The sequence below is a fragment of the Lineus longissimus genome, chromosome 17 (assembly GCF_910592395.1).
Source record: "Lineus longissimus chromosome 17, tnLinLong1.2, whole genome shotgun sequence".
Lineage (NCBI taxonomy): Eukaryota > Metazoa > Nemertea > Pilidiophora > Heteronemertea > Lineidae > Lineus > Lineus longissimus.
Genome location: NC_088324.1, coordinates 7,722,444 through 7,749,523, shown reverse-complemented (window position 1 = coordinate 7,749,523; position 27,080 = coordinate 7,722,444). Strand labels below are relative to the sequence as shown.

General features: G+C 42.2%; 1 protein-coding gene across 2 annotated transcripts; it reads left to right on the top strand.

Annotated features, from left to right (window-relative positions):
• The first annotated feature begins 813 nt into the window (after positions 1–813).
• Positions 814–17,411, top strand: LOC135501242 (kinesin-associated protein 3-like). 2 transcript variants are annotated; one of them, XM_064793245.1, is made up of 18 exons: positions 814–944; positions 2,126–2,257; positions 2,807–2,955; positions 3,149–3,352; positions 3,827–4,051; positions 4,556–4,654; positions 5,952–6,130; positions 6,564–6,726; positions 7,243–7,343; positions 7,943–8,164; positions 8,581–8,746; positions 9,349–9,474; positions 10,309–10,407; positions 11,265–11,350; positions 11,654–11,846; positions 14,209–14,356; positions 14,628–14,642; positions 16,023–17,411. In XM_064793245.1, the coding sequence occupies exons 1-18, from the start codon at positions 910–912 to the stop codon at positions 16,225–16,227; spliced, it is 2,547 nt and encodes an 848-aa protein (XP_064649315.1). In that variant the 5' UTR covers positions 814–909; the 3' UTR covers positions 16,228–17,411. The 2 variants fall into 2 exon arrangements, with proteins under 2 accessions (XP_064649315.1, XP_064649316.1); XM_064793246.1 differs by lacking the exon at positions 14,628–14,642.
• The last annotated feature ends 9,669 nt before the right edge of the window (positions 17,412–27,080 follow it).

The window sequence follows — 27,080 nt, the reverse complement described above, 5'->3', positions numbered from 1 at the left end:
ATGCCAGCAGATAAAAGAGGCGACGTGTGGATCGACTTGACAGGTTGGTGTGTCCACTGTCAATCATGGCTCATGCCGTCCATAATTATCTGTCATTTTCAGGTTTTACTTCGTTACTTTTTACACCCCTAGACTAGAGTATGTAGTAGGCCTAATTGTTCGTAAGATAACATTTTCCGGCGTTTCAGCAACATGATATCGAGGATGGCATGTTATCTCGACATTGGAGTGTAAAAAGTCGATGACCAAAAGGCCAAACGACGAACATGACGAAAATAATCGGGAAAACTTAGCAGACGAGTTATTCCCTTGAGTTATTCCATAATGAAATCGCACCGTCTATTGGGGGAGCGCAGAACTACATTAATTGAAGGAAAGGTGGCAGCACCTTGCGGGGATTTCTGAAAATTAAAGGGACCATGACTGCACAGAATCTTCAACAGTTTGAGAGACCGAACTTGACCACGTATAATGGGTTCAGCCTCTGTGGCAAACATTACATTCCCTGAAAACTGAGACGTGAGGCTGTTGTCAACAAAGGCAGACTCAAAATTGGCTTGAAAATCATATACCCATGGCTGCAGCCCTTTTTCATTTATTTCAGGGACAGGGTTACCTGCTTCAAAGTATATCGAGAGCCTGCGGTGTTTCAATGGCTTAGTAGAAGTTTAATGCCTCTTTTTTTGGAAAGAGGTGAATTTCGTAGTCATTCAACTCCAAAAGTATTAAAAAATAGAATTTTTTACACACCCTGTATAACTCCGCTAGCTGGTTATTGCCATACACTCGTCCAGCTGGTTATCAAATTCCAATATGCAAGATGGCTGCCGAATGAAAATAATTTGACATTTCTCTGAAGATTTCCAAATAACTCGCTGTCTGGTCGATTTTCCGTTGTAGAACTGCGACATGATGTCAACAGAGGAAGCTAGGTTCTTGAAAAGGTACATTTTATGTAAAACTGTGGCCAGTGTCGAACCTGGACTTGGCGTAATGGGTAGTGTCTGGGAATAGAACCTTCGAAGTACATTTTTATGTAGAGATTTGCATGGGTACAGTTATCGGATGGCTATTTTTCCACAATTAACCCTGTATGCATACCTTGAATCCTCTCATGGCGTAAACTTATTGGTTTTGTGGCTCATAAGAGTAAGTTCTCTGACCCAAATCAGCACGGCAAATACAAAGCCACTCGGCAAGGCAAGGGAGGGTACGTGTAGCAGCAAATATTAGTCATAGACATAATCGGTGAAGAGCTGGTAACTGAGGTAATTACAGATGCGTTATACTGTAATACAGTAATTATAGATGCGACACCATACGGTTCTGTCCTCGGTGAGGCAGATCAAGTCACTGGTCTTTCTTTCAGTCATCCAGTGCATCACGTTTTCCATCCAAATTCTCCTATGGCTATGGACGGCCGCGTCGACGGCTACCCTCCACTGTGCCCTTCAAGATGGTATTTGCTAGTGTCAGGCCTTTCAATTGCACGGAGATCAATACACCCTGTATTTTTTCACCCTATTTTGGGCGCTTTTTATACCGCGCTATAATAGCGCGGCGATGCCTCTTCTGTTTGGAAGGTCGGCATGCTAGTCTTACGCACATCAGGCTTCTTGGATTCATGACTAACTGTGATGGAATGATGTCTGACTTGCGCAAGGATGTGTTTTCCAGGAAATCTCTACCAGGAACCATTGTAAACATGCCCGTGAACAGTAAGTTCGTCGGCCGATCAAGTTCGGAATGATAAAAAATCCTGCTTTATTTTCAACTTTTGGCATGATTTTTTCATTTTATAACACTTTATTGTATATGTACAGTCCAGTGTCTGTTACGCTGAGTGTATTTGGGCGCAGGGGCCTATTTTGGGCGGATTTTTAAAGGGTCTAATTTGGGCGTTTTGCTCTTTCAATACGACGTTTACCGGCGTGGGGAACATGCAATTGAGAGGCCTGAGTGTTCCCTTGGCTCTCGTGACCTGGCCTAACCACCTCGGCTTTTTCTTCTTGGCAACGGTTAGGAGGCTGTTGTCATGATGCCTGATGTACTAACTGACCCGTTCTCTCACTTGGATGCAAATAAATGCACATTAAATATACTAATGTCTCTTTTGATGTTTCAGAAAAGTGAAGGGAGGAAGCATTGATGCACATCCTACCGAGAAAGCGTTAATTGTCAACTATGAACTGGAGGCGACAATCCTGGGGGAGATGGGTGACCCCATGTTGGGTGAGAGGAAGGAGTGTCAGAAGATGTAAGTTAGGGCCCAAAGCCGGATATCAGACTTTTTCCCCTTACTAAATGCTAAATCAGATAGCTGGAATGGAAAGACCTCTGTCTGAACTCTCCATTGATCCTAACATTTTCAAAATTGCACAAAAAATAAGCATTTTGGAGACATTTTTGTGCAAGTGAGTGTTGATCTAAGGACAATACTTGTACAGGGAAAAACTATTTGCCTAAGCTCATTGGCATCCCTGCAAAATTCAAGTTCAGTTACAAAGAATTTTGTCAAATCTTAGGGTACACCTCCGGCCTAGGATCTGCCCTATGTCCTGGCAAAAACTTACTGAAATGAAGAATGTGATAGGTTATGATCATTACTTTCATCTTTCGAATGCTGCATTGTATAGAAGATGTAGAATGTGATAGCTTATGATCATTACTTTCAGCATCCGAGTGCTGCATTGTATAGAAGATGTAGAATGTGATAGGTTATAATCATTACTTTCAGCATCCGAGTGCATTGTATAGAACATGTAGGATATGAAAGGTTATAATCATATACTGTATATACTTTTAGCATCCGAGTGAAGAGTCTGACGAACAATACAGACATTGCTGGCCTTGCCCGCGAGATCATCGATCGCTGTAAACTGATTCACCCAAGCAAGCTGCCTGAAGTTGAGCAGCTGCTTTATTACTTGCAAAACCGTAAGGATGCAGTTAAAGGTGAGCATTGGAAAATGTTTCCGGTTCAATCTGTGGGCTCTTGTATGTCTTCGAATCGCTAATTGAGGAAAATCTCTTCTTGATGTAACTGCATTTCTGGCATACCTCCATGATTTTGTTGTTTTGTCGTGTATTTCAGTGGTTTGTTAAAAGATATTTGTTTCGACCTCGGCACTCATTCTATCTTCTCTAGAAACCAAGAAAGGTCACCTCTCAGAAAAACCAAACGACCCGCCGCCGTTCGAAGGGACAGAAATCGACGAACAAGCGAACATCAACGATATCGACGACTACCTTGAGCTGCTGTATGAAGATGTCGCAGAGAAGCTGCGAGGAACAGCGCTAATTCTACAGCTGGCGAGAAACCCTGATAACTTGGAGGAATTATTTCAAAATGGTAGGTTGGATCTGTTAAGATGTCGACCTTTTCGCTTATTTTTCAGCCTGAACTTACTGGTGTTGAGCAGAAGATAGCAATGCTGATTTGTGGTGACATTTATCAAAGAGCTCGTAGTATATTCAAAAGCGTAGCCATTTATTGTGACTTGTGTTGGATTAAACTAATGTTGAACTCATGTTTCCCCAGTTTGTAAAGCATGTTTAGAGAGGCCGCAGCCCATTGCTGATGAATTCAAATTATACAAGGGTATGACGTGTTATGCACGTTGCCCATGATTGATGGGACGTTGCATGACGTGTTACGAAAATGGTTGCTCTGTTCTCATACATGTAAGCGGCTTGCTCATGAACTGGAAAAATTAAACACATGGCCTAACTTGGCTGATCCCTGTCTAATTGATTCATTTTCTTTCTTGACAATATTAGAAAAAGCCAGGATATCTTAAAATGTAATTTTTCACATTCCTTCCAGAAACAGTCGTTGGCGCATTGGCGCGAGTTCTCCGCGAGGACTGGAAGAAGAGCACGGAACTCGCCACGAATATCATTTACGTCTTTTTCTGTTTCTCGAGTTTCTCGCAGTTCCACGGCGTCATCTCGCACTTCAAGATTGGCGCGCTCAGCATGACGATACTGGAGCATGAACTCAAAAAATACGAACTCTGGCAAGAGGAGCTGATGAAGAAGAAGAGAGCTTATATCCTTTTTTGTTGAGATGTGAAAATTTACATACATTTCTGATACTCTGGTCTTTATTTATGAAGTACAGTAGAACCTCTCTATTAAGGACACCCTCGGGACTGACAAGTGTTGCCCTAAATCGAGAGGTGTCCCGATGAGAGAGGTCAATTTGAATGGAATCTCTTAACTTTGGGACCAAAACTTTAACAGAGAGGTTGTCCTTCATAGACAGGTGTCCGCTAAGGGAGGTTCCACTGTATTAACTTTACATGTACCACCGTGAAGAATCTGTTCCCCAGCTTGCCGAGAATCAGGCAGGCGCTCCAACTTGCCGCGCTGGCCTGTTCGATAATGTTGGAACATCAGTGTTGTTGGAGTCTTCCAACGAAATGACGTCGTGTTCATCTGGTAATAAGGTTCTGAATCCACAGGGTGTGCTTGTGACTGCCTTTTGCCCCATTCTCGCCACCTAAACTAGCGATAGCATGAGCGTTGTGTCGATTTCCTTAATGTTGCGTACCTGACGTGGAGAAAAACAACAACACGCTACGTAAAGACTATGAAAAAAATGCCAAGAAGATGAGCGTGCTGGTGCGGAAACAGGAACAGCTACTGCGGGGTAGGTGTTTTTTCTCCTTCCGTTTTTTCTGTGTGCTGTTGCATTTTGGGGCTGTTTGTGGTTTTAGGAATCGGACCTGAGGCAAGGGGGTCTTTGTCGTGACACCAAAACCTTTCTGTAGCACTTCTTCAGCGTTCGTTCTGCACTTGGAGGTGTTAACCTCCAGGGAGTATTCCTCCTCCAAGGCGGGATGCGTGCGAGTGCCTCTGCATCAGGCAGCAATTGGGGTAACTGGCCTTATGACGCCATCGTTGACCAGAGGTAGAGTCCACGCAAGCTACTCATGTTTCTCACTTGGTGGGGTCTTTAACCTGCCCTGGCATAGACACCAGGTAGATAAAAGTCACCTCGGTTTTACATCTCATTCGAAGAAGGACTGTAAAGAGCCAGGAATTTTAGCTCCTTGAAAGCTACGCCGGTTCATTCGAAAGGCGATCCTGGGTTATCCCTGTGATCAAACCCAGGTCCTATTACACGGTAGCCAGAAGTGTTGACCCTCTGGGCTATGAGGCTCCTTCTTGGAGCACTGATTGAGCAGCTCATCTGAGTTCTCTTGAAAGGTTGGAGGATAGATCAGGGAATGAGCGTCTAGTGCTTTTAGAATTTTGAAATTTATAAAGCGCTATAAAAGAACTTGCATTCTGATGATGCTGAAAGCGCTAAAGCTCATGTGTATGAGAAATCCCTCATATAGTCAACATTTTTATTTTTATCCATATTATCACTTCCACATCGCACTTTATTTATTTGATTATAGAACTTACATTATTAACTCTTTCACTGCCAGCCCTATCTTAAAGTTATTCCCCCATCTTGCCAGCATTTTTGCCATTTTTACCACTTTTTTGTAGCAGGAGCTGGGGCCCTCTTTGGCGCCCTCGGACACGTGCAGCTTGATTCCCACCTGCAGCAGTCTGCGCCCCCTGCACACCATCACCTGAGTCATTGTCACTACTACTTTTATCATTATACCCCCAACCGCCTGGTCATTATCACCATCAGAATCAGGCTGATCACGCAAATTGATCTCAAATTGGTCTATCTTCACCAATTCACCTGACTCGAAATACCCACTTCCTGGGGACGAGGTTGAACCGAATGCTTCCGAGAACACTTCCGAAGACATGGCGGGAGGTTTAAATCAACGTAGAATCAATAGTTTGGTTTATTTTTTGATGAGTAGATGGAAACACTGAGATAACGTTTTGAAACGTTATTGGCAATTTAGCGACCTATTTTCAATAACGTTTTAAAACGTTATTGGCAGAGAAATAGTTAATTTTTTCATCCTTTCCAGTGTCATACTACTTACTACTGAATTTGGCTGAAGATCTCAAGGTCGAACTGAAGATGAGGAACAAGAATATCGTGGGACTTCTCGTCCGGACGCTCGATCGCGAAAACTTTGAACTTCTCATTCTGGTCGTTTCGTTCTTGAAGAAGCTCAGTATATTTGTGGAAAATAAAAATGATATGGTAAGCATGAGGCGGGCGTTAAAATGAGGGACTTGATTGCCAAAAGGTGCCAGTTTTTTAACGTTTCTTGGAGCGCATGCACTTGCCTGATCTGAGATGATCCTTCTTTGAGCCAACGCCCAGTCCAACTCTCATGAACTACCGACTCCCGTTCTCTGCCTTAAGATTCAGACGATACTACATAGAACACACAGGCTGGGCGATATCGTCGCCTAATCGTTAATTTGGTTAGTTCCCCTCGGGATAAACAAAATACACAAACACAGTAAAGACGACACCTCCGTTGTCAACTCTCCAATGGCTATCACGGAAAGGCCTCAATGGAATCCCTCAAAAATATGGGTGTCTTCCCCTGAGAATTTCAGCCATTTGGCCTATCTTAGCACCCCCAAAAGAACCATTCCCCCGTCACTTATCCATCCTGTTCTTGCAGGCAGAGAAGGGAATCATTGAGAAGTTGTCTCGGCTGATACCGTGCGACCACGAAGATCTGTTAAACATCACGCTCCGTCTCTTGCTGAATCTGTCATTCGACAAGGAGTTGCGCGGGAAAATGATCAAAATTGGCATGTTGCCCAAACTTGTCAACCTTTTACGTAAGTAGAGATGATTTTCAGGATATAATTGGGTCACTTTCTGGGCGAAAGTGATTCCAAAGCAGGGACGAGTGTGCCCATGTAACAGAGGAAAGGCACCAAGGTCCAGCTGGGGATTCGGCCTCAGACCTCTGGCCATAACTCCACCAACTGAGCTAAAGGGAATTTCCCTCCAGCCTGGACTAGTAGGAATGATGCCACCATTACATACAGATGGTGTCTGAGCTTGTCAACTTTGATTTTGTCTATTCCACACTGATTCAGCTGTAGCTTGGACAAGAACATGAGTCTAGTTTTTGAAGACAACAGTCTAAAACTAAGAACACACAGAAATCGAGTTGCAGACATGTTCCACTGCTTGATTCCAGCTCAATTGGTATAGCACAGTCTGTGGTCAAGTAATTACTGTTCAAGGAATGATCCAGAGAAAATTGTCTGGGGAAGTACATGTATTTGTCTGATGAAAATCTTTGAAAAACTGTTCCGCTATTCATGATTTTTCTACCTGTTTTTCAGCAAATGAAAACCACACGCTTATAGTCCTGTGTATCTTGTATCACATCAGTATGGACGACAAGTGTAAATCCATGTTCACCTACACGGATTGTATACCTATCGTAAGTACAAATAAAAATGTGTAGATTATACCACATCAGTATGGCCACAATAGTGTTAATCCATGTTCACCTCCACGATTGTATACCTATTGTAGGTACAAATAAAAATGTGTTGATTATACCACATCAGTATGGACGACAAGTGTTAATCCATGTTCACCTCTACGATTGTATACCTATTGTAGGTACAAATAAAAATGTGTAGATTATACCACATCAGTATGGACGACAAGTGTAAATCCATGTTCACCTACACGGATTGTATACCTATCGTAAGTACAAATAAAAATGTGTAGATTATACCACATCAGTATGGACGACACGTGTAAGTCCATGTTCACCTACACGGATTGTATACCTATCGTAAGTACAAATAAAAATGTGTAGATTATACCACATCAGTGTGGCAGCAAGTGTAAATCCATGTTCACCTACATGGATTGTATACTTATCGTAAGTACAAATCAAAATGTGCAAGATCACCAGTTCTGGCTGAATTTAACTCGAAAAATTCAAGACAGATCTGAAAAATTTGAAAAATTTACGTATGTACTAAATGGAGAGAGGTTTCAACTTGTTACATTTTTTTTCTTCTTCAGGTGATGAAAATGGTGTTAGAAAGTCCCGAGGAGAAAGTCGAGTTGGAGCTGGTCTCGCTTTGTATCAATCTGGCGGCAAACAAGAGGAATGCGCAGATTATTTGCGAGGGACAGGGTCTCAAAATGTTGATCAAACGAGCCGTCAAGTTTCGGGACGCACTTCTGATGAAGATGATACGAAATTTGTCGCAGCATGACGGACCAACGAAATTACTATTCCTGGTAAGATATTAGCAACTTCCAACGTACTGCTACAGTATTATGTATCCCTATCAATTTACAGTAGAACCTCTCTATTAAGGACACCCTCAGGACTGACAAGTGCTGTCCTTAATAGAGAGGTGTCCTGATTAGAGAGGCCAAATTGAATGGAAACAGCCAATTTGGGACCAAACCTAGTGTCCTTAATGGAGAGGTTGTCCTTAATAGAGAGGTGTCCGCTAAGGGAGGTTCCACTGTAAGTTTGATTGGAAAGGGAATATGAAGCACTTTGAGTGACTGAAACCCGTTCGATTTAGCGCTATATAAACGCCCCTATGTCCTATATCAAGGATACGTCACATGGGAGTGATTTTTTTTAATTTGCTGGAGGCACTTTTATTTTGAAAGGAAGATATATCCTGGTCGTTCCATTTTAGGACTACATATCGGACCTGCCGCAGTACATAACGGCAGTGGAGGACGAAGAGTTTGTGATCGAGTCGGTGGGCATCTTGGCCAACCTGACGTTCAGCGACATCGACTGGGCTCTCCTCTTGAAGGAGTACAACATGGTCCAGTGGATCAAACGCAAACTCGAACCAGGTATGTGTAGTTAGGGAAACGTTCGTCTTGTTACAAAAAAGCAAGAGCGAATGAATATGAATGGGTACCAGTCTTGTCTGGGCGGTTGCGTGCAGTGGACCAGCATGCTATTCATGGAGACTGTAACTCCTTAGGAGCCCCATAGCCTAGTGGTTAACACTGCTTGCTACCAGGCAATGAATAGGGCCTGGGTTTGATCCCGGGGACAACCCAGGATTGTATTTCTGGATGAACCGGCATGGCTTTCAAGGAGCTCAAATTCCTGGCTCTTCACAACAATATTGAGGCTCAAAATGAAATAAATTAATGAGGGTCGGTCAGATGGGACTAAAAGCTGTGGTCCCTTGTTCCTGAGTGTCTAGGCCAGGGCTAGTAAAAGATCCTAGATAGGTTGACAGTGGCCTTGAGTGGACTCCATACCTCCGGCAAAACCCAATAGGGTTACGGCACCGGTAAGATGATATGATATATGTATGCTTTGAATGCACAGGCCAATAGCTTGGGGTAAGAATATGAAGCACTTTGAGTGACTGAAACCCGTTGGATTTAGCGCTATATAATTTAACGTCTCATAATTATTTCAAATGTGTTGTGTGTTACAGGAGCTGTTGAAGATGATATGATGCTTGAGGTGATAATGTTGGTGGGAACCGTGTGCAATGATGACGAATGTGCCAAGATGCTGGCCGAATCAGGAGTCATACAGAATCTCATTGAGTTGTTAAATGGTAAGTAATGTTACCTCGCGAGTCATACAGAATCTCATTGAGTTGTTAAATGGTAAGTAATGTTACCTCGCGAGTCATACAGAATCTCATTGAGTTGTTAAATGGTAAGTAATGTTACCTCGCGAGTCACACAGAATCTCATTGAGTTGTTAAATGGTAAGTAATGTTACCTCGCGAGTCATACAGAATCTCATTGAGTTGTTAAATGGTAAGTAATGTTACCTCGCGAGTCACACAGAATCTCACTGAGTTGTTAAATGGTAAGTAATGTTACCTCGCAAGTCATACAGAATCTCATTGAGTTGTTAAATGGTAAGTACTGTTACCTCGCGAGTCATACAGAATCTCATTGAGTTGTTAAATGGTAAGAAATGTTACCTCGCGAGTCACACAGTATCTCATTGAGTTGTTAAATCGTAAATAATGTTACCTCGCGAGTCATACAGAATCTCATTGAGTTGTTAAATGGTAAGTAATGTTACCTCGCGAGTCACACAGAATCTCATTGAGTTGTTAAATGGTAAGTAATGTTACCTCGCGAGTCACACAGAACCTCATTGAGTTGTTAAATGGTAAGTAATGTTACCTCGCGAGTCACACAGAATCTCACTGAGTTGTTAAATGGTAAGTAATGTTACCTCGCGAGTCACACAGAATCTCATTGAGTTGTTAAATGGTAAGTAATGTTACCTCGCGAGTCACACAGAATCTCATTGAGTTGTTGAGTCACAGAAATCCTGAAATATTCTAAGAATAGCTCCGTGCCGAGTCACAAAAATCCCGAAATATTCTAAAAATAGCGCTTATCTTTCTGTCTGTTTATTTATTTTTCAGCCAAACAGGAAGATGACGAGGTCGTCTGCCAGATCGTGTATGTCTTCTATCAGATGATCTTCCACGAGTCGACGCGGGAGGTCATCATCAAAGAAACACGTATCCTTAGGAAGATAAAGCAGTTGTCAATGTCGACCCTCTACCCCCCCCCCTTACTAAGGGGTCACCACTAATTCAGTGTTGAATTTTAAGCGACCATTTTTCTGCCCGTCAAGTTTCTGTCGACCAGAAGAATATGTAGTGTCACATACCTGTTGACTTCTTCACCACTTTTGATCGAATCAATGAAAAATTTGTGGTTATGTGTGGTGGGCCCCTTTTCCATTTCATTTCAAGCCCTTGGTTAATTAGTGTCATATCCTCACTCCAAAAATGGTTGTTCGTTTTATGTCCTCCCCTCCCCTCCCCCCGTAATTTCACTTCAAAGCGTACGGGGTAGTCAATTAACCATCTGGCTTGGTGAGTTTGCCCCTGCAACTTTGGACTGGTTTCATTGCTTTCGCAAATTGCGAGGCAGGGCAAAGTTGGTAAAAAATTAAAGAGATGACTAGCCAATAAGACATGTACTTGACCTGCCTTAGATCACACTGCAGATGATCAAGCAATGAGATGAGCCAGCCCAAGGTATACATGCTTCCCGAAATTGGTGGCTTGCATAGGAACTAACTTTTTCCCCCTTGTCCGGCATTAAAGGCATTCAAGTGTGTTGGTCAACCATGACTATCTCCTTTGTCCCTCCACCATAAGGCCTAGTTTTCCCTTATGACATCACTATTTCGGACACTCAGCGCCCCATTTCTGGAAAGGTGTATACAGTCTATTGCATTTGTTCATACCGTAATTCGTAACTTGACCCGTGCCACTTTCCTCAGCAAAAAGGTCAAGGGCAAATGACCGCACTTTGAGCAAGCCGAGCTGTTTGTTGTGTCCATTTATTCCTTAACCATGCTGAACAGAGGCGCCCGCCTACCTGATCGACCTCATGCACGACAAGAATCGAGAGATCAGGAAGGTTTGCGACGACACGCTGGACATCATAGCGGTGGGTATCAAAATATAGTGGAACCTCCGTTAGCTGACACCTCTCTATTAAGGACACTAGTTTTTGTCCAAAATTGGTTGTTTCCATTCAATTCGACCTCTCTAATCAGGACACCTCTCTATTATGGACAACCTCTCTATTAAGGACACTAGGTTTGGTCCCAAATTGGTTGTTTCCACTCAAATTGACCTCTCTAATCAGGACACCTCTCTATAAAGGGCAGCACTTGTCAGTCACAGGGGTGTCCGTAATAGAGAGGTTCCAGTACATGTGAGAACTGACATATTTTTCTCCATCTCGCAGGAATATGACAAGGAATGGGCCAAGAAGATCCAATTGGAGAAGTTCCGCTGGCACAACTCTCAGTGGTTAGAGATGGTCGAGACGCGGCAGATGGAAGATAATGAGGCGTACATGTATGGGGACGAGGGCATCGGGTCGTATATACAGGATGCGGACATCTTGGATCGGCCCGACTTATTTTACGGTGCACCTGGTAAGTGGCCGATGTCGTTTTCATATCCAACTAATGTCCCCGTTCCCCAGCCCCTGTGGTACAAATTTGACATTAGTGAGACCCATTTTATGAAGGACACCGAGGTGTGGTGAAGATGTATCGAGACAAAGATATCAGGTTGTTAGCTCACCTCTTAGCAGAGGTGAGCTTATCCCATACCGTGGCGTCCGTCGTCCGTCGTCGTCGTCGTCGTCGTCGTCGTCGTCGTCGTCGTCGTCGTCGTCGTCGTCGTCGTCCGTCGTCCGTTAGCAGGGCACGTTTCGTAACTGTTAGAGCTATTGAGTTGAAACTTGGTACACATGTACCCTTATGTAATGACACCTGGGAGACCAAGTTTCGGTCCGATTCGTTTCATGGTTTGGCCACCAGGGGGCCAAACGTTAAAAGTGAAAATATGCAATATCTCCCTCAATAGTAGTCGGGAAATTTTGAAAAAAATATGGTAGGTACTTCTAGCAAAGGTGCATCATATATCCTCCGGGTTTTTGATTTGACCTCCTTTTCAAGGTCACAGAGGTCAAATGGTGTAAATTGGCCGTTAGGATGTAACGATGGCACGTTTCTAAACTGCAATGACTATTGATACCAAATTTGGTACACATTTACCCCTTAGTCAGCTGATCTCAGGGACCGAAGTTTGGTCCAATATGATTCACCACTTGACCACCAGGGGGCAAAATCCAAAAACCTTAAAAATGTGATTATTCCTTAACTTCTTGCCCGATTGCCACCAATTTGATATCATGGGTACATCTAACCACCATACAGTATATGTCACACAGGTTTTTAATTTGACCTTCTTGTCAAGGTCACAGAGGTCAAATGGCGTAAATTCGCCGTCAGGCCGTAACAATGGCACGTTTCTTAACTGCAATGACTATTGATCACAAATTAAGTACACATGTACCCCTTGGTCAGGTGATCTCAGGTACCGAAGTTTGGTGCGATCTGATTTGCCGTTTGGCTCCAGGGAGGGGGCCAAATCCTAAATTCTTCAAAATGCCATTATTCCTAGTAATGACTTGCCCGATTGGCACCAATTTTATATCATAGGTACATCTAATTCTAACAACCATTCAATGTGTCACCCGGGTCTTCTTTGATTTGACCTACTTTTCAAGGTCACAGAGGTCGAATGTACTGTAAATTGGCCATTTGGGGGAAATTGTAATTGCTTGGACCTACATCAAACCTAACACTACATGACACAAGACCATGCTCTTTATCCATCTTTCCTCCACATGAGGTGAGCACAATGGCCCTGGCCATTTCATATTTTTTAAAACTCGTCCCAACTATAGCCTCTGTCTGCACAACCCTACCAGTTGTTTTCTCAAAACGCTGTAATGGTCTATAATTGTACTGGGCTATAATTGTATCAGTTTACCTTACTGCTTCATGCGTCTCTCTACCCTGATTTAGAACATGTAGATATACCAGACGACTACAGCGGTAGCTTTGTGGTCATGACCAACGACGAATTCCTGTCGGACGAAGAGTTTTCCATCGACCAGTTTAACGACGCCCGTCTTACTGATGAACAGTTTAACAACAACGCAGGTTGGCTGTCGAGATTTAACATTTTCACCCCCATTTCCCTGTATAGACTCCTCCAGTTGAATGCATTAGACAGGTCCAATCAGGAAAAGTGGGGGTGTAAGGTGAAATCCTGTTTATTGACTTTTTGCTCAGCCCTAAATTCTCGCTGTTGATTGCAGTTATTTGTTGACGACTTGTTATTTCAGGTTTTGCTTGAATTGCTGTTCATTTGTTTATTTGAAGGGTTCAGAGTTGCTTAATCATGCAATAAAAAGTCATGCAATAAAAATTGCATGTTTGTTTCAAGTGCCTGTGACAATCAGTCAACCCAGCAATGGTTGATTTTGCCAGCAGACAAAAGATTTTTTTATTGCTCATTGCAGCAATATTTATCATGCATCGCTGCAATAAATATTTCTTGTCTGCCTTGCACCTAAATGGCATAAGAGTCCTGGAAGAATGTACATGCGTGTACATGTATAGTGCAACTAACAGTGAAAAACTTGTTCTGGCCTTTCAGAAAACATGTAGTTAGAAACTTGTTTCTGTTCGATTATTGTTAACTGAAAAATATTCCTTGTATAGATATGTACTGATAAAATATCAATTTCAGAATTGCTGTTGTGTATGAAGATATACAAATACTATGAATATCAAGTTTCAGTAAATTTGTATGCATGGTTACTGCACTACTGTATTGTGTATACAACTGCATTCTCTATTCTCCTGGACCACCAAAAATTACGAATGGTGTACCCCTTAAACCTAAGCCAAAATTTATAACTATCTCCTCCACTTCAAGATGGTTACGACAGCATGCCCTACGACGGTTATGTGATGGACGGCGGGCCGGACTTCGTTGACGCCAGAGGTGTTTACAATGGTAACCAAGACTACATGATGGGCGGATACGAAGACGGACGACAGAGAAAAGTCAACTTTGCCGACAGGTAAGTAAAGATTCTGATGATACCAGCGCCCGTTAAGGGTTGACCATAGGCACTGCCATTTCGACTAGACCTTGAAATCCTAAAGCAATTAGAACTTTTTCAAAACAAATTGAATGCCAATTTCAAGGGCGGGAATCTGTTCTTTGTTTTCCAGAGAACGGCACAATAAATACACAGAAGAATTCTATTGTGCAAGGAAAAATAATTCAGGGCCACCCTGTAGTATAGTAATGCAACTTTTGATCCTATTTGTTATTTTGTTGGATTTCAGGCCGGAGAAAAAAGGGTGAGTCCATCGGGGTCACGTTACTATGTAGATGTTAGTCTGGAGCAAGTCAAATCTATCAACTATCTTATAATTGATATCTAGAAGACCTTACACAAAGTCCCACTCCTTGGCTACTGTAAACCACCAAATATTTGGAGCCATCTTATTTCGTGGTTTCAGAAATTTCAATTTTGGTGTACCTTTTAATTAGCTGGTTTTTGTCAGTTATGGGACTCCGTCGTGGCACAAAATTTCTTCTTAAATGGCTGGGGCAGGAAATCTTTTAACAGATTGATCAAAAACGAAAATAATCTGTCAGTTTACCTGTACAGTAGGACCTCTCTATTGAGGACACCCTTGGGAGAATTGCTGTCCTTAATAGAGAGATATCGCATAAGAGAGGTTCCGCTATTCATGTACAGTGTATTTTCGTGTTTGGCCTTTTATGCTCAAAGTTAATTTCAAGACTGTATATAATATCAGTATGGATTAAAAATCTCTATATATATACTTGATAATATCAAGAATAATGAAGTCTTTATAAATTCTTGATGATATGTATATATATAATATATGAAAATTATAAGTAGCCAGCCATATTTAACATCATGCTTTGCTGCTGTTGACCTATGCTGGCTCTTACCCTGCTTTATATTTCCTGTCAAAGAAATATTCATATCTTCTTGGTGAAATCCTCTCCTTTCAATCTGGGGGTGGGGGTTTGGGGGTTGGGGGGTTGGGGTGGTTGGGAACTGAAAAGGCAAAACCGTTGAATATCATATCAAAGAGGAAAACCTTGTCTTCGACTTTGAGAAGCTACTGCAAAAGACCAAATGCAGTGATCTCTTATACTTTTTTCTCTGGGGATCTGAAGGGGGGTTGTTGGGGGTTGAAACACCGGCTGTGAAGGTGTTGAAGGTATACCAGGTTCATTGTATTCTCTATGTTAGAACATTCGCTATATTTAAATTACCACATCACTTTTCACTGCCATCTCGCAGTAGAAGCACGCCTTTCTCTACTGTGCCTTATATTAATCAATTTATTCTGTGTCCTGTTGAGAACTCCTCTCAATCAGATGAATTGTTTTGTGTTATCTTCACTGTAGGGTTTGTTGTCAGATTTATACAGTAGAATCTCTCTATTAAGGACACCTCAGGACACTCGTCGGATGTTGAAATGGTTACGTCATGTCGCCCTCTACTGAGTGGGGTTAGGTTCCCGGATGTGAGCGACGAAAAATATTTGCGTGACGTCAGAATGCCGTCATTTTGTAAACAAAGACATCCATCTATTGACTGATTAATGAGTTGGCTCTTGTTCAGGCAGCTCGTGAACATAAGTTGTCTTCTAATTTTTCCAGTCGCGATAACAAATGTTTCCATTTATTATTTCCAGTTATGACTATGACCCGTACCAGCGACCTGAGTCCCAGGTTGGATTCGTAATGGACGGACAGCAAATGGATGAGTACGGCCGCCCGTTACAAGGATACGACCAGTATGTTGACGATTACGGGCGCCCCGTCGCCGGGTATCAAAACGGAAACAGTATGGAGAACGATATGTTGGACGCTTATGGCTACGAGTATGGACCGAGATAAAAACGACTTTTTTCTAAATTCGTCGAAGCAACTGTCGTTATTGAGTTCGTCTTATAAGTCTCGGAACAAATAGATCGAGAACATGTCCAAACAATCTGAATGTTTATAAATGTGACCAGCTCTGGTTTAAGGCTTCGCATGTCGCATCTGGAAAAAAGGGAGAACCAGTTACACCTAAAGAACCGGGCCTATGTCTCTGTAATATACCTGGCTGTCATCTCACGTTCCTCCCTGGATGCCCAGAGCTTTGTCACAATTGATGTACCGTATGGTCATGTGGCCAGCACGTGCTCTGGTGTGTGATCTGGTGCCTTGGACTGCTGGACTCATGTTCATATTCATCGTCATTGTGCTTTAAGTCTGCAGTGGCCGGTCCTAAGATGAACGATGGTGGTCGCCTCCCTTCTGTCAATGTCTAGGAAAGGGTTGCTTCTGAGGACCCCTCTTCTCTTTTGCAAGGGGTATTTTTGGGCCTATTTCAGGAGTGTCATTAGTAGGAGTTACTGGATTCTTCCTGATGTTGTTGACTTCCATCTTTAGCAAGTAGACCAGCTCTGTCATTTCCTGGGGTGCCACAGTTGGCAGGGATCCGTTGAACCACAACTCACGACTCTGCTGTTCTGGGAGAGTTTCATGAGGCTGAACTTAGCAACCGCAAGCTGATTCATTGTCCTTGAGCAAGTCACTTTAAACCCTGTATGTCGCTTCTCGCTACCTGGGAGTATGATGGGGTACCTGTCGTAAAGGATCAAGTAAGCTCTCTAATGAGGTGTTCTTTGAGTTGCCCTGAAAAATTTCAGAGGGGAAATATTGTCAAGGCACATTTGAAGAAATGAAAAATGCCCTGTATGTTTATGATTATTATTAGGTTACAAAACGTGAATCACATTTATTTTTATTTTCAGCCCTTTTATATTATTTATTGAGTTTTATGTAAAAAGATAGTGATGTTTGGTGAAGGCCCAGTACTTCCAAACCCTCTTCATCTTCGAATGAAATGACAATTGTCTCGAGTTCAAATGTATATATCAATGTCAAATCTGAATTTAAATTATTACTGTCGTATGAGGAAGGAAGTATTGGGCTTTTGTATAACTATTAGACCGGATATCAAATAAGGCCGGATTTCTCTGAGAATACCCTGTGACTATTAATTTATTGATGAATAAATATGTGTGGCTATCAAAAACCTACAATTTTGTTTGACTGAAATATTATCCGCTGACGATGTTGAAATTTTTTTCATCTTGGTATGTGTGCGTGGAGGGTTGGTGAGTGGTTTTAGATGTTGACACTCCTCTGAAATCATGCAAATAACCTGGGATCCCTTCCCCCGCAAATGGGGACGTCCCCAATTGAAACCAAGCATATGGTCGAGCATTGACGTTATCAAAAATGATGGCCTGTCATTACGTTATAATGCCCCAAAAGGGTAACATATACGTCCCTATTTGGTGGGTAGGGAACAGCCCAGTTTAAACTGACCAATGAGCTGGTGGCAAATCGCATCCACTGTGGGACTTGGTAACCAGTAACTTGCAAAATATTCCAAGCGGGATTTTCCCTGAAACAACCTATTGGGGTTGAGCAAAACTCGACCCAGTCCCCGAGGCATGAGAAAGTATAGTGAACACGAATAACAAAGACCTTTTAACCTGGGGATCGAACCCTGGTGGCAGAGATAGCAAAGATTCACATGGATGTGACAAGTGTTCAGAAGGTGCGGAGGTAGGACTGACAGTAAGAACCGTCAGGACATGGGGGTAACATGATTGTGACAAGTGTTCAGAAAGGTGTGGATGTAGGACTGACGGCATCAAGAACAGTCGGGACATGGGCTAACATGATGGATGTGACAAGTGTCCAGAAGGTGTGGAGGTAGGACTGACGGTAAGAACCGTCAGGACATGGGGGTAACATGGATGTGACAAGTGTCCAGAAGGTGTGGAGGTAGGACTGACGGTAAGAACAGTCGGGACATGGGGGTAACATGGATGTGACAAGTGTTCAGAAGGTGTGGAGGTAGGACTGACGGTAAGAACCGTCAGGACATGGGGGTAACATGGATGTGACAAGTGTCCAGAAGGTGTGGAGGTAGGATTGACAGTAAGAACCGTCAGGACATGGGGTAACATGATTGTGACAAGTGTTCAGAAAGGTGTGGATGTAGGACTGACGGTATTAAGAACAGTCGGGACATGGGGTAACATGATGGAGTGACGTGTCTAGAAGGTGTGGTGGTAGGACTGACGGTAAGAACTGTCAGGACATGGGGTAACATGGATGTGACAAGTGTTCAGAAGGGGTGGAGGTAGGACTGACGGTAAGAACTGCCAAGACATGGGGGTAACATGGATGTGACAAGTGTTCAGAAGGGGTGGAGGTAGGACTGACGGTAAGACCAGCCAGAACACCCCATTGTCTAGCAGTTTAACGATTTTCATTGATCCTGTCTGGAGAAGTGTCGGTCCTGCTGGAAGCCGTTTTTGTAGTGAAAACCATGTCCAACCCAACTTGGCCTTTAAAATCATTTCGATATGCTTGGACCCAGTATCCCAGGTAGGACTACCAAATACCTGAATCTCAGGATGGGATTACTGAAGCCACTTCGGGAATTCCACGCGGCTTCAGGGTCCGCCCGTCACGTGACTGGTATCGATGGAGTACTAAGAAGTACCGCCAGGATCGCTGCGCCAAATATCCGTTGATGTTCATCCATCAATACGACTTTGCCACCCGGCTGATTCGAATGCCCATCTCCTCATTTCATCGGATCGCGCACACGATAGGGGGCCCGGATGACAAGGAAGTGATCACCGTCCACCAAACGGGGCGTTGTGGGAGAACTTTACTGGTGCAACTACTTGAGCGGCTTCGCCTTGGCAACAGTGACAAGCCCAGTAGGGCTAGCTGCCTGTCTGAGTTTAAATCTCAGGATAGAATGTCTGGGGAACAAAGAATTGTATCACGCGCTTTAATCTCTGAGCTATTGACGGTCATTGCCTCGATATGACCATATACTATAATCCGCTAGGATACAATATGGCCGGACACTCTTTCCAAGGGAACATTTTCTACTTATACACCGGCAGTTCATCGTGTCACGTGTTTTCCCACACTCAATTGGCAAACCAATCCCCACGCAGAAATTGATGAAACTGATTCGCCAGCAGAAATGAAACTGATTCGCCAGCAGAATAATGTTATTTTGTACAAAATAAAAACACAATACGGTGAAGTGAAATGAAATCGAATCCAATGCGGGTCTCTAATCATGAAGTATTATTACCCAAAAGGCCTTGTCATTCCATCAATCAATCAACCAATGGCCGGTCATGGTCAGGGTCACATGACCTGATGACGTCGGCCGCCAGCGTGGCACCAAGGAATACTCCATCAAGGAAAGCGGCCATGATTTTACAAACGTGGAGCGAAATTTTCGATTTCGACCGAAAAAAACACTTTATTCAGGTATGTTCTAAAAACTAAATATCATGTTTTATGGAGTAATCTGAAAACTCCGTCCTATCTTCTCTTGACAAAGAAATATTCGCTAAAAATGTATATATATATATGTGAATCCAATGGCCCACAATGGCTGTTGGTGGCCCGGTACCAATACACTCATGCCCAGCCGAAGAGAGCAAAATGGACTTGCTTTTCTGCAGAATCACCTTCTTCACATATCTTCTAAATTTAATTAGAAGCAAAATGCTCATCGTGAAGCTCTCATCCGGGTCAAAGACTCCAAACAACGGTTGGCATCGCACCTGTCGGAGGTGGTCGCTCAGAGCCAAAACCAACCTAAAAACACGCGGTCGGTGTAGAAGTAGAAAATGTCCCCCTTGAAAAAGTGTCCTGCATTGTTGTTTTCTGACCGATTATTGTATGGTTCTATAGAGACTATGACTAGGAGACTGAAATCCATAACAGAATTTTGATTTTCATCATTTCAGTCAGGTCCATGATGTCCGAGAGTTCAGCAACCATCCTATTGGTACATGGTGTAGGCCTACGGAATGTCCGCTCATGCTTTTTTACACTGATGGCATCCTTGATGTTGATTTCGTCCAGACGACGGGGAAGAAAGTCCAAGACAAGGACTGTGTATACGGTAAGCAGAAATACTGCCAATGTAAAGAAATTAGGTGTTTACATTGTGACGGTACAAAAGAGAAAGGCCCGAAGACCGGGAGAGTGATATTTTGCTGCACTGTGACCGCTTTACCTCATGGTCGGCGATACCACTTTTTAAAATAACCATGCCTCAAACGCTCCCACAATGTGTGCCGTAGTACGGTGATCAATGCAAGAGGAGGTAGCGTGGTGACCTCATGTCACGTGATTCCTTGCATCATCGGAAAATTTGCTGACGTCATCGCAGTCCCCTCCGGGTCAACATCCCTGATATCTTACGAGTGTGTCATTTTCACTTTCAGTTTTCGCACGCTTCCTCTTTTGACGATTAGGCCGATAATGAATGGGATGTTTGTACTCCTCAATGGAATCGGTCAAACGCCAATGATGATCGGGGATGGGCGTCCTTCCTCCCCAAAACCTGGGAAACGATTCAAAGCAGCGATTCAAAGCAGCGGGCACAATACTGAGTGGTGAGTAACCTATTAATCTCCCTTTGACTGAACCTCCATTTGGAAAATGCAACACCGGTGTAGCAGTAGGAAATGTCCCCCTGGAAAAGAGTCCGGCCCTATACATTATACTGATTATAGTACCTGGTTCTAAAGAGGTCGTGACCGTCATTGGCTCCGAGATTAAAGCACATAATATAATTCTTCGTTCCACGGACATTATATCCTAGGACATTTCAAACCTTTACACCGGTGTTGCATTTTTAATTGTCCCCGGGTGAAAATGTATGTCGTCCCTTTTGTATGGTGACGAATAAGAGATTATGGTCCTCCAGTGATCGGCCATGACCTTCACTACAATGTGCGTCTCACTGATAGGCCACCCTACTAACACCTGTATCTTTTAACATGTTGTAAATTACAATATTACATTTGTCCCGAGAATCTTCGGTGTTAAGGTATTTATAGACTGTTTGAAGAAGTCCCTATTATCACCATTTCCGTTTACCATGAAATAAACACCTCAACAAAAGTAATTGCAGGACATCATCATACCAGCAATAGGCATAACGGGTGAAAAGGACAAGGGCCTACCTATTGTTACGCATGAATGATCTTCAATTGAATGAAAAACGCGCCGTTTCAAAAATAACAGAACTGAACCACCAAGGCTGAAACTGATTGGCAGTGTGGGCCACGTAATCAGTTGTTGTTTGATACTCACTGAAAGATGCCACGAATGTTATTTTTGAAATGGCAGTTTTTTCATTCAATTGAAGATCATTCATGCATAACAATAGGTATGCCCCTGTCCTTTTCAGTCATTGTGCCTAATTATGGTATGGTGATGTCCTGCAATTTTCATCGCATTGTCGTGGATACTTTAGAAATAATAATCAATTGTTTAGAGGGGGACTTACTTTTGTTGAGGTGTTTAGAAGTAACAATTCTTAAATTTATTCAAACAATCTACTTGACGTGGTTTGTGTCTCCCACTTTCCAAGACATTTTGAAAGATTTTGATATACATGTAATGGTAAATTGATATGAAGCTGATCTTTGTGTCACTATACCTCCTGTTGCCTGTGGAATACGTAAATATTTTGATGATTTTCAAAACAGCCATGGGTATTTTTGCAAACCTCACTTGTATATTGTAATTTTAGGTAGGTCTACATATTCATGTACCAATAACAATAAGGGGATAAGAATCCTCGTTCCCAAGGCTTGTATTGTATCCGTCCTTTGTCAGAGTTGTCATTTTCACACTGTACTGAAGATGAATCCGCCCCTGCAGTACATCCGTCCCTCCTTGGTAGAATCTTTAATCTCCTAGGCTCACTGTATATGAGTCCCCTGTGAGAATCTTCATCTCCAAACCTTATAGTCTATCACCCCCTTGTGAAGAATCTTTATCTCCAAGGCTACAGTATATAATTCCCTTGTGAGAATCTATATCTCCAAGGCCTACAGTATATCAGTCCCTTGTGAGTAACTACATCTCCAAGATTGACAGTATATCGGTCCCATGAGAGCATCTTCATCTCCAAGGCTTACAGTGTATATCAGTCACTTTATCTCCAAGCAAGACTTACTTTACATCAGCCCCTTGTGAGAATCTTCAAGTATATAATTCCCTTGTGAGAATCTTCATCTCCAAGGCTTACAGTATATAATTCCATTGTGAGAATCTTTATCTACAAGGCCTACAGTATATTATTCTCTTGTGAGAATCTTAATCTCAAAGGTTCACAAGATATTAGTCCCTTGTGAGTATCTTCATCTCAATGGGTTGCGGTATGTCAGTCACCTGTGAGAATCTTCATCTCCAAGAATTATATCAGTCCCTTGTGGGAATCTTTATCTACTTCCTGCATTATATTAGTCCCTTGTGAGAATCTTCATCTCAAAGGTTAGTAATTTCATCTCAGTGGGTTACAATATATTAGTCACCTGTGAGAATCTTCACCTCCAAGCCTTATAGTCTATCACCCCCTTGTGAGGAATCTTTATCTCCAAGGCTACAGCATATAATTCCCTTGTGAGAATCTTTATCTACAAGGCCTACAGTATATTAGTCCCTTTGTTAGTATCTTCATCTCAATTGGTTACAGTATGTTAGTCACCTGTGAGAATCTTCATCTCCAAGAATTACATTATATCAGTCCCTTGTGGGAATCTTTATCTACAAGGCCTGCAATATATTAGTACCTTGTAAGAATCTTCATCTCAGAGGTTCATAGGATATCAGTCCCTTTGTTAGTATCTTCATCTCAGTGGGTTACAGTATATTAGTCCCCCGTGAGAATCTTCACCTCCAAGCCTTATAGTCTATCACCCCCTTGTGAAGAATCTTTATCTCCAAGGCTTACAGTATATCAGTCCCTTGTGAGTACCTACATCTCCAAGGTTACAGTATAACAGTCCCATGTGAGAATCTCCATCTCAAAGGCTACAGTATATCGAGTTAGCCCCTTGAGAGAATCTTTATCTCCAAGACTTACAAGTATATCAGCCCCTTGTCAAAATATTTATCTCCAAGCTTACAGTATATCAGTCCTTTGTGAGAATCTTCATCTCCAAGGTTACAGTACATCAGCTCCTTGTGAGAATCTTTTTCTACAAGGCATGCATTATATTATTCCCTTGTGAGAATCTTAATCTCAAAGGCTTACAGTATGTATATCAGTCCCTTGTCTGTAGAATCTTCATCTCCAAGGCTTACAGTATATAATGCCATTGTGAGAATATTTATCTACAAGGCCTACAGTATATTATTCCCTTGTGAGAATCTCCATCTCAAAGGCTACAGTATATCGAGTCAGCCTCTTGTGAGAATCTTTATCTCCAAGACTTAACCTCCTCCCAATCCATAAGAATCCCCTTCTTGTTACTCAGTTGACATATGTGGAGAGTTTATGAATAATCCTACCTAGAGGTGAGGGTAACTTAACCTCCTCCCCTCCATAAGAGTCCCCTTCTTGTTACTCAGTTGACACATGTGGAGAGTTTATGAAACATCCTACTGAGAATCTTCATCTCAAAGGTTCAGAAGATATTAGTCCCTTTGTTAGTATCTTCATCTTAATTGGTTAGAGTATGTCAGTCACCTGTGAGAATCTTCATCTCCAAGAATTAAATTATATCAGTCCCTTGTGGGAATCTTTATCTACAAGGCCTGCAATATATTAGTACCTTGTGAGAATCTTCATCTCAGAGGTTCACAGGATATCAGTCCCTTTGTTAGTATCTTCATCTCAGTGGGTTACAGTATATTAGTCCCCCATGAGAATCTTCACCTCCAAGCCTTATAGTCTATCACCCCCTTGTGAAGAATCTTTATCTCCAAGGCTACAGTATATAATTCCCTTGTGAGAAACTACATCTCCAAGATTACAGTATATCAGTCCCATGTGAGAATCTCCATCTCAAAGGCTACAGTATAATTATCGAGTTAGCCCCTTGTGAGAATCTTTATCTCCAAGACTTACAAGTATATCACCCCCTTGTCAAACTATTTATCTCCAAGCTTACAGTATATCAGTCCCTTGTGAGAATCTTCATTTTCAAGGTTACAGTACATCAGCCCCTTGTGAGAATCTTTTTCTACAAGGCATGCATTATATTATTCTCTTGTGAGAATCTTAATCTCAAAGGCTTACAGTATGTATATCAGTCCCTTGTCTGCAGAATCTTCATCTCCAAGGCTTACAGTATATAATTCCATTGTGAGAATCTTTATCTACAAGGCCTACAGTATATTATTCCCTTGTGAGAATCTTAATCTCAAAGGTTCAGAAGATATTAGTCCCTTTGTTAGTATCTCATCTCAATTGGTTAGAGTATGTCAGTCACCTGTGAGAATCTTCATCTCCAAGAATTAAATTATATCAGTCCCTTGTGGGAATCTTTATCTACAAGGCCTGCAATATATTAGTACCTTGTGAGAATCTTCATCTCAGAGGTTCATAGGATATCAGTCCCTTTGTTAGTATCTTCATCTCAGTGGGTTACAGTATATTAGTCCCCCGTGAGAATCTTCACCTCCAAGCCTTATAGTCTATCACCTCCTTGTGAAGAATCTTTATCTCCAAGGCTTACAGTATATCAGTCCCTTGTGAGTACCTACATCTCCAAGGTTACAGTATAACAGTCCCATGTGAGAATCTCCATCTCAAAGGCTACAGTATATCGAGTTAGCCCCTTGAGAGAATCTTTATCTCCAAGACTTACAAGTATATCAGCCCCTTGTCAAAATATTTATCTCCAAGCTTACAGTATATCAGTCCTTTGTGAGAATCTTCATCTCCAAGGTTACAGTACATCAGCTCCTTGTGAGAATCTTTTTCTACAAGGCATGCATTATATTATTCCCTTGTGAGAATCTTAATCTCAAAGGCTTACAGTATGTATATCAGCCCCTTGTCTGTAGAATCTTCATTTCCAAGACTTACAGTATATAATGCCATTGTGAGAATATTTATCTACAAGGCCTACAGTATATCATTCCCTTGTGAGAATCTCCATCTCAAAGGATACAGTATATCGAGTCAACCTCTTGTGAGAATCGTTATCTCCAAGACTTAACCTCCTCCCAATCCATGAGAATCCCCTTCTTGTTACTCAGTTGACACATGTGGAGAGTTTATGAATAATCCTACCTAGAGGTGAGGGTAACTTAACCTCCTCCCCCTCAATAAGTGTCCCCTTCTTGTTACTCAGTTGCCATCTGTGGAGAGTTTATGAATAATCCTACCTAGAGGTGAGGGTAACTTAGCCTCTTCCTGCTCCATAAGTGTCTGCAACATTTTATTTGTCCCCTTCCACTCCCACAGAAGCATTGGTCAGCCAATATTACTTTTCACTCTTTTCAGGTCGTTTTAGTCCCGGTGACTGCTTGTACCTGTGGATCATCTCCTTGTTGTTGTTGGTCCACAACTACCATACTGGCACGATTTCGATTGATTTTGTGAGGTCTATTAGCAAAATTTTCAAAAATTCTTTTATCTTATATTTTCAGATTGAACCGCATACACACCACGTGTCAACGAAGACAACCGCCATCTCGAAGGAAGAGGAAAATCGTGATGGAATCTTCGCTCACAGCTGAACAACATTTGATCAGTTCTTCAGGCAAGACCTACTCTTTGTAAAACTGCAAGCCAAACACTGGTTACACTTGTCAACGGTTCTGCCACAAATGATTACAAATTATTTTACAAGTTAATACGACGCGACAGGCATTTAAGCGTTGCTTTTACACAAGACAAGATTTTATTCGAACAGAAAAAGTTGTTAAGCTTAAAAATACATGGCAGAGCAGAAACATGACAAGTGCAACTAGATACAAGTGAGGTTTCGCATCCCTAAGATATAAATCTACGTTTACGTTTTGAAATTTTAAAATCGTAACGAATTTTAGCTCTTCTGGGTAAAAGGAACCGATTTCACAATGTTGCGAAGGGCGCGCAAAAGCCTCAGTGCAGAAAACTGCCAAACATGTATGTGCGTCACACAGGCGTTTTGGAAACGTAAACGTGAATGCGAAACCTACCTATTTTCCAATACATGACACCTGACAAGAACATGGAGAGAGTTAAACTTATATTGAGGTTTATTGGGGGGGGGGGGGGGGGGTGAAATTATTGGAAAAATGTTTAATTTGTCATACTTTTACTGATACCTTTTCATGAAGCTTTTTTCCTCAATTGCTGTAAGAAAAAAATCCTTTAAAAAGGCATAGTTTCTTGGCTTCTGGTATCTTTCGCAATAATACCTGTTTTGCTGTTAAAAGTTTAAAGCTTTTCGTATTAAAAAAGTGAAAAAACTGCTAGAGGCTGACGGGATTCGAACCCAAGACCTCTGGCTGGTAAGCCACACGCTCTAACCACTACTCCACCAAGCCACACTCTGAGGAGGGCTGCGAAAGAGCGAGTCGCTGAAGTTTAGGCCAGACGGCTCATTGAAGAATAATGGTGAATTGGTTGAATAGGCAGGTTACGAGATCCTTTGTCAAATAAGGTGTGTCCATTTCTTCTGCAACAACACACAATTTGTAGATTAAATTGAATGAGACGTAGGCCTATTACACAGCAATACATTGTACTGAATTATATTTAGATGGATTGAACTGATTCAAACTATGTAAGAAATACTTTAATCTCACTTCTATAAGACCATCTTATCGAAAGTTATTATCAATTTTTCAGTACCGGATACCGGGTGTTCGGTATTGCTGATTCATGGGGAGGGGCGGGGTCTACT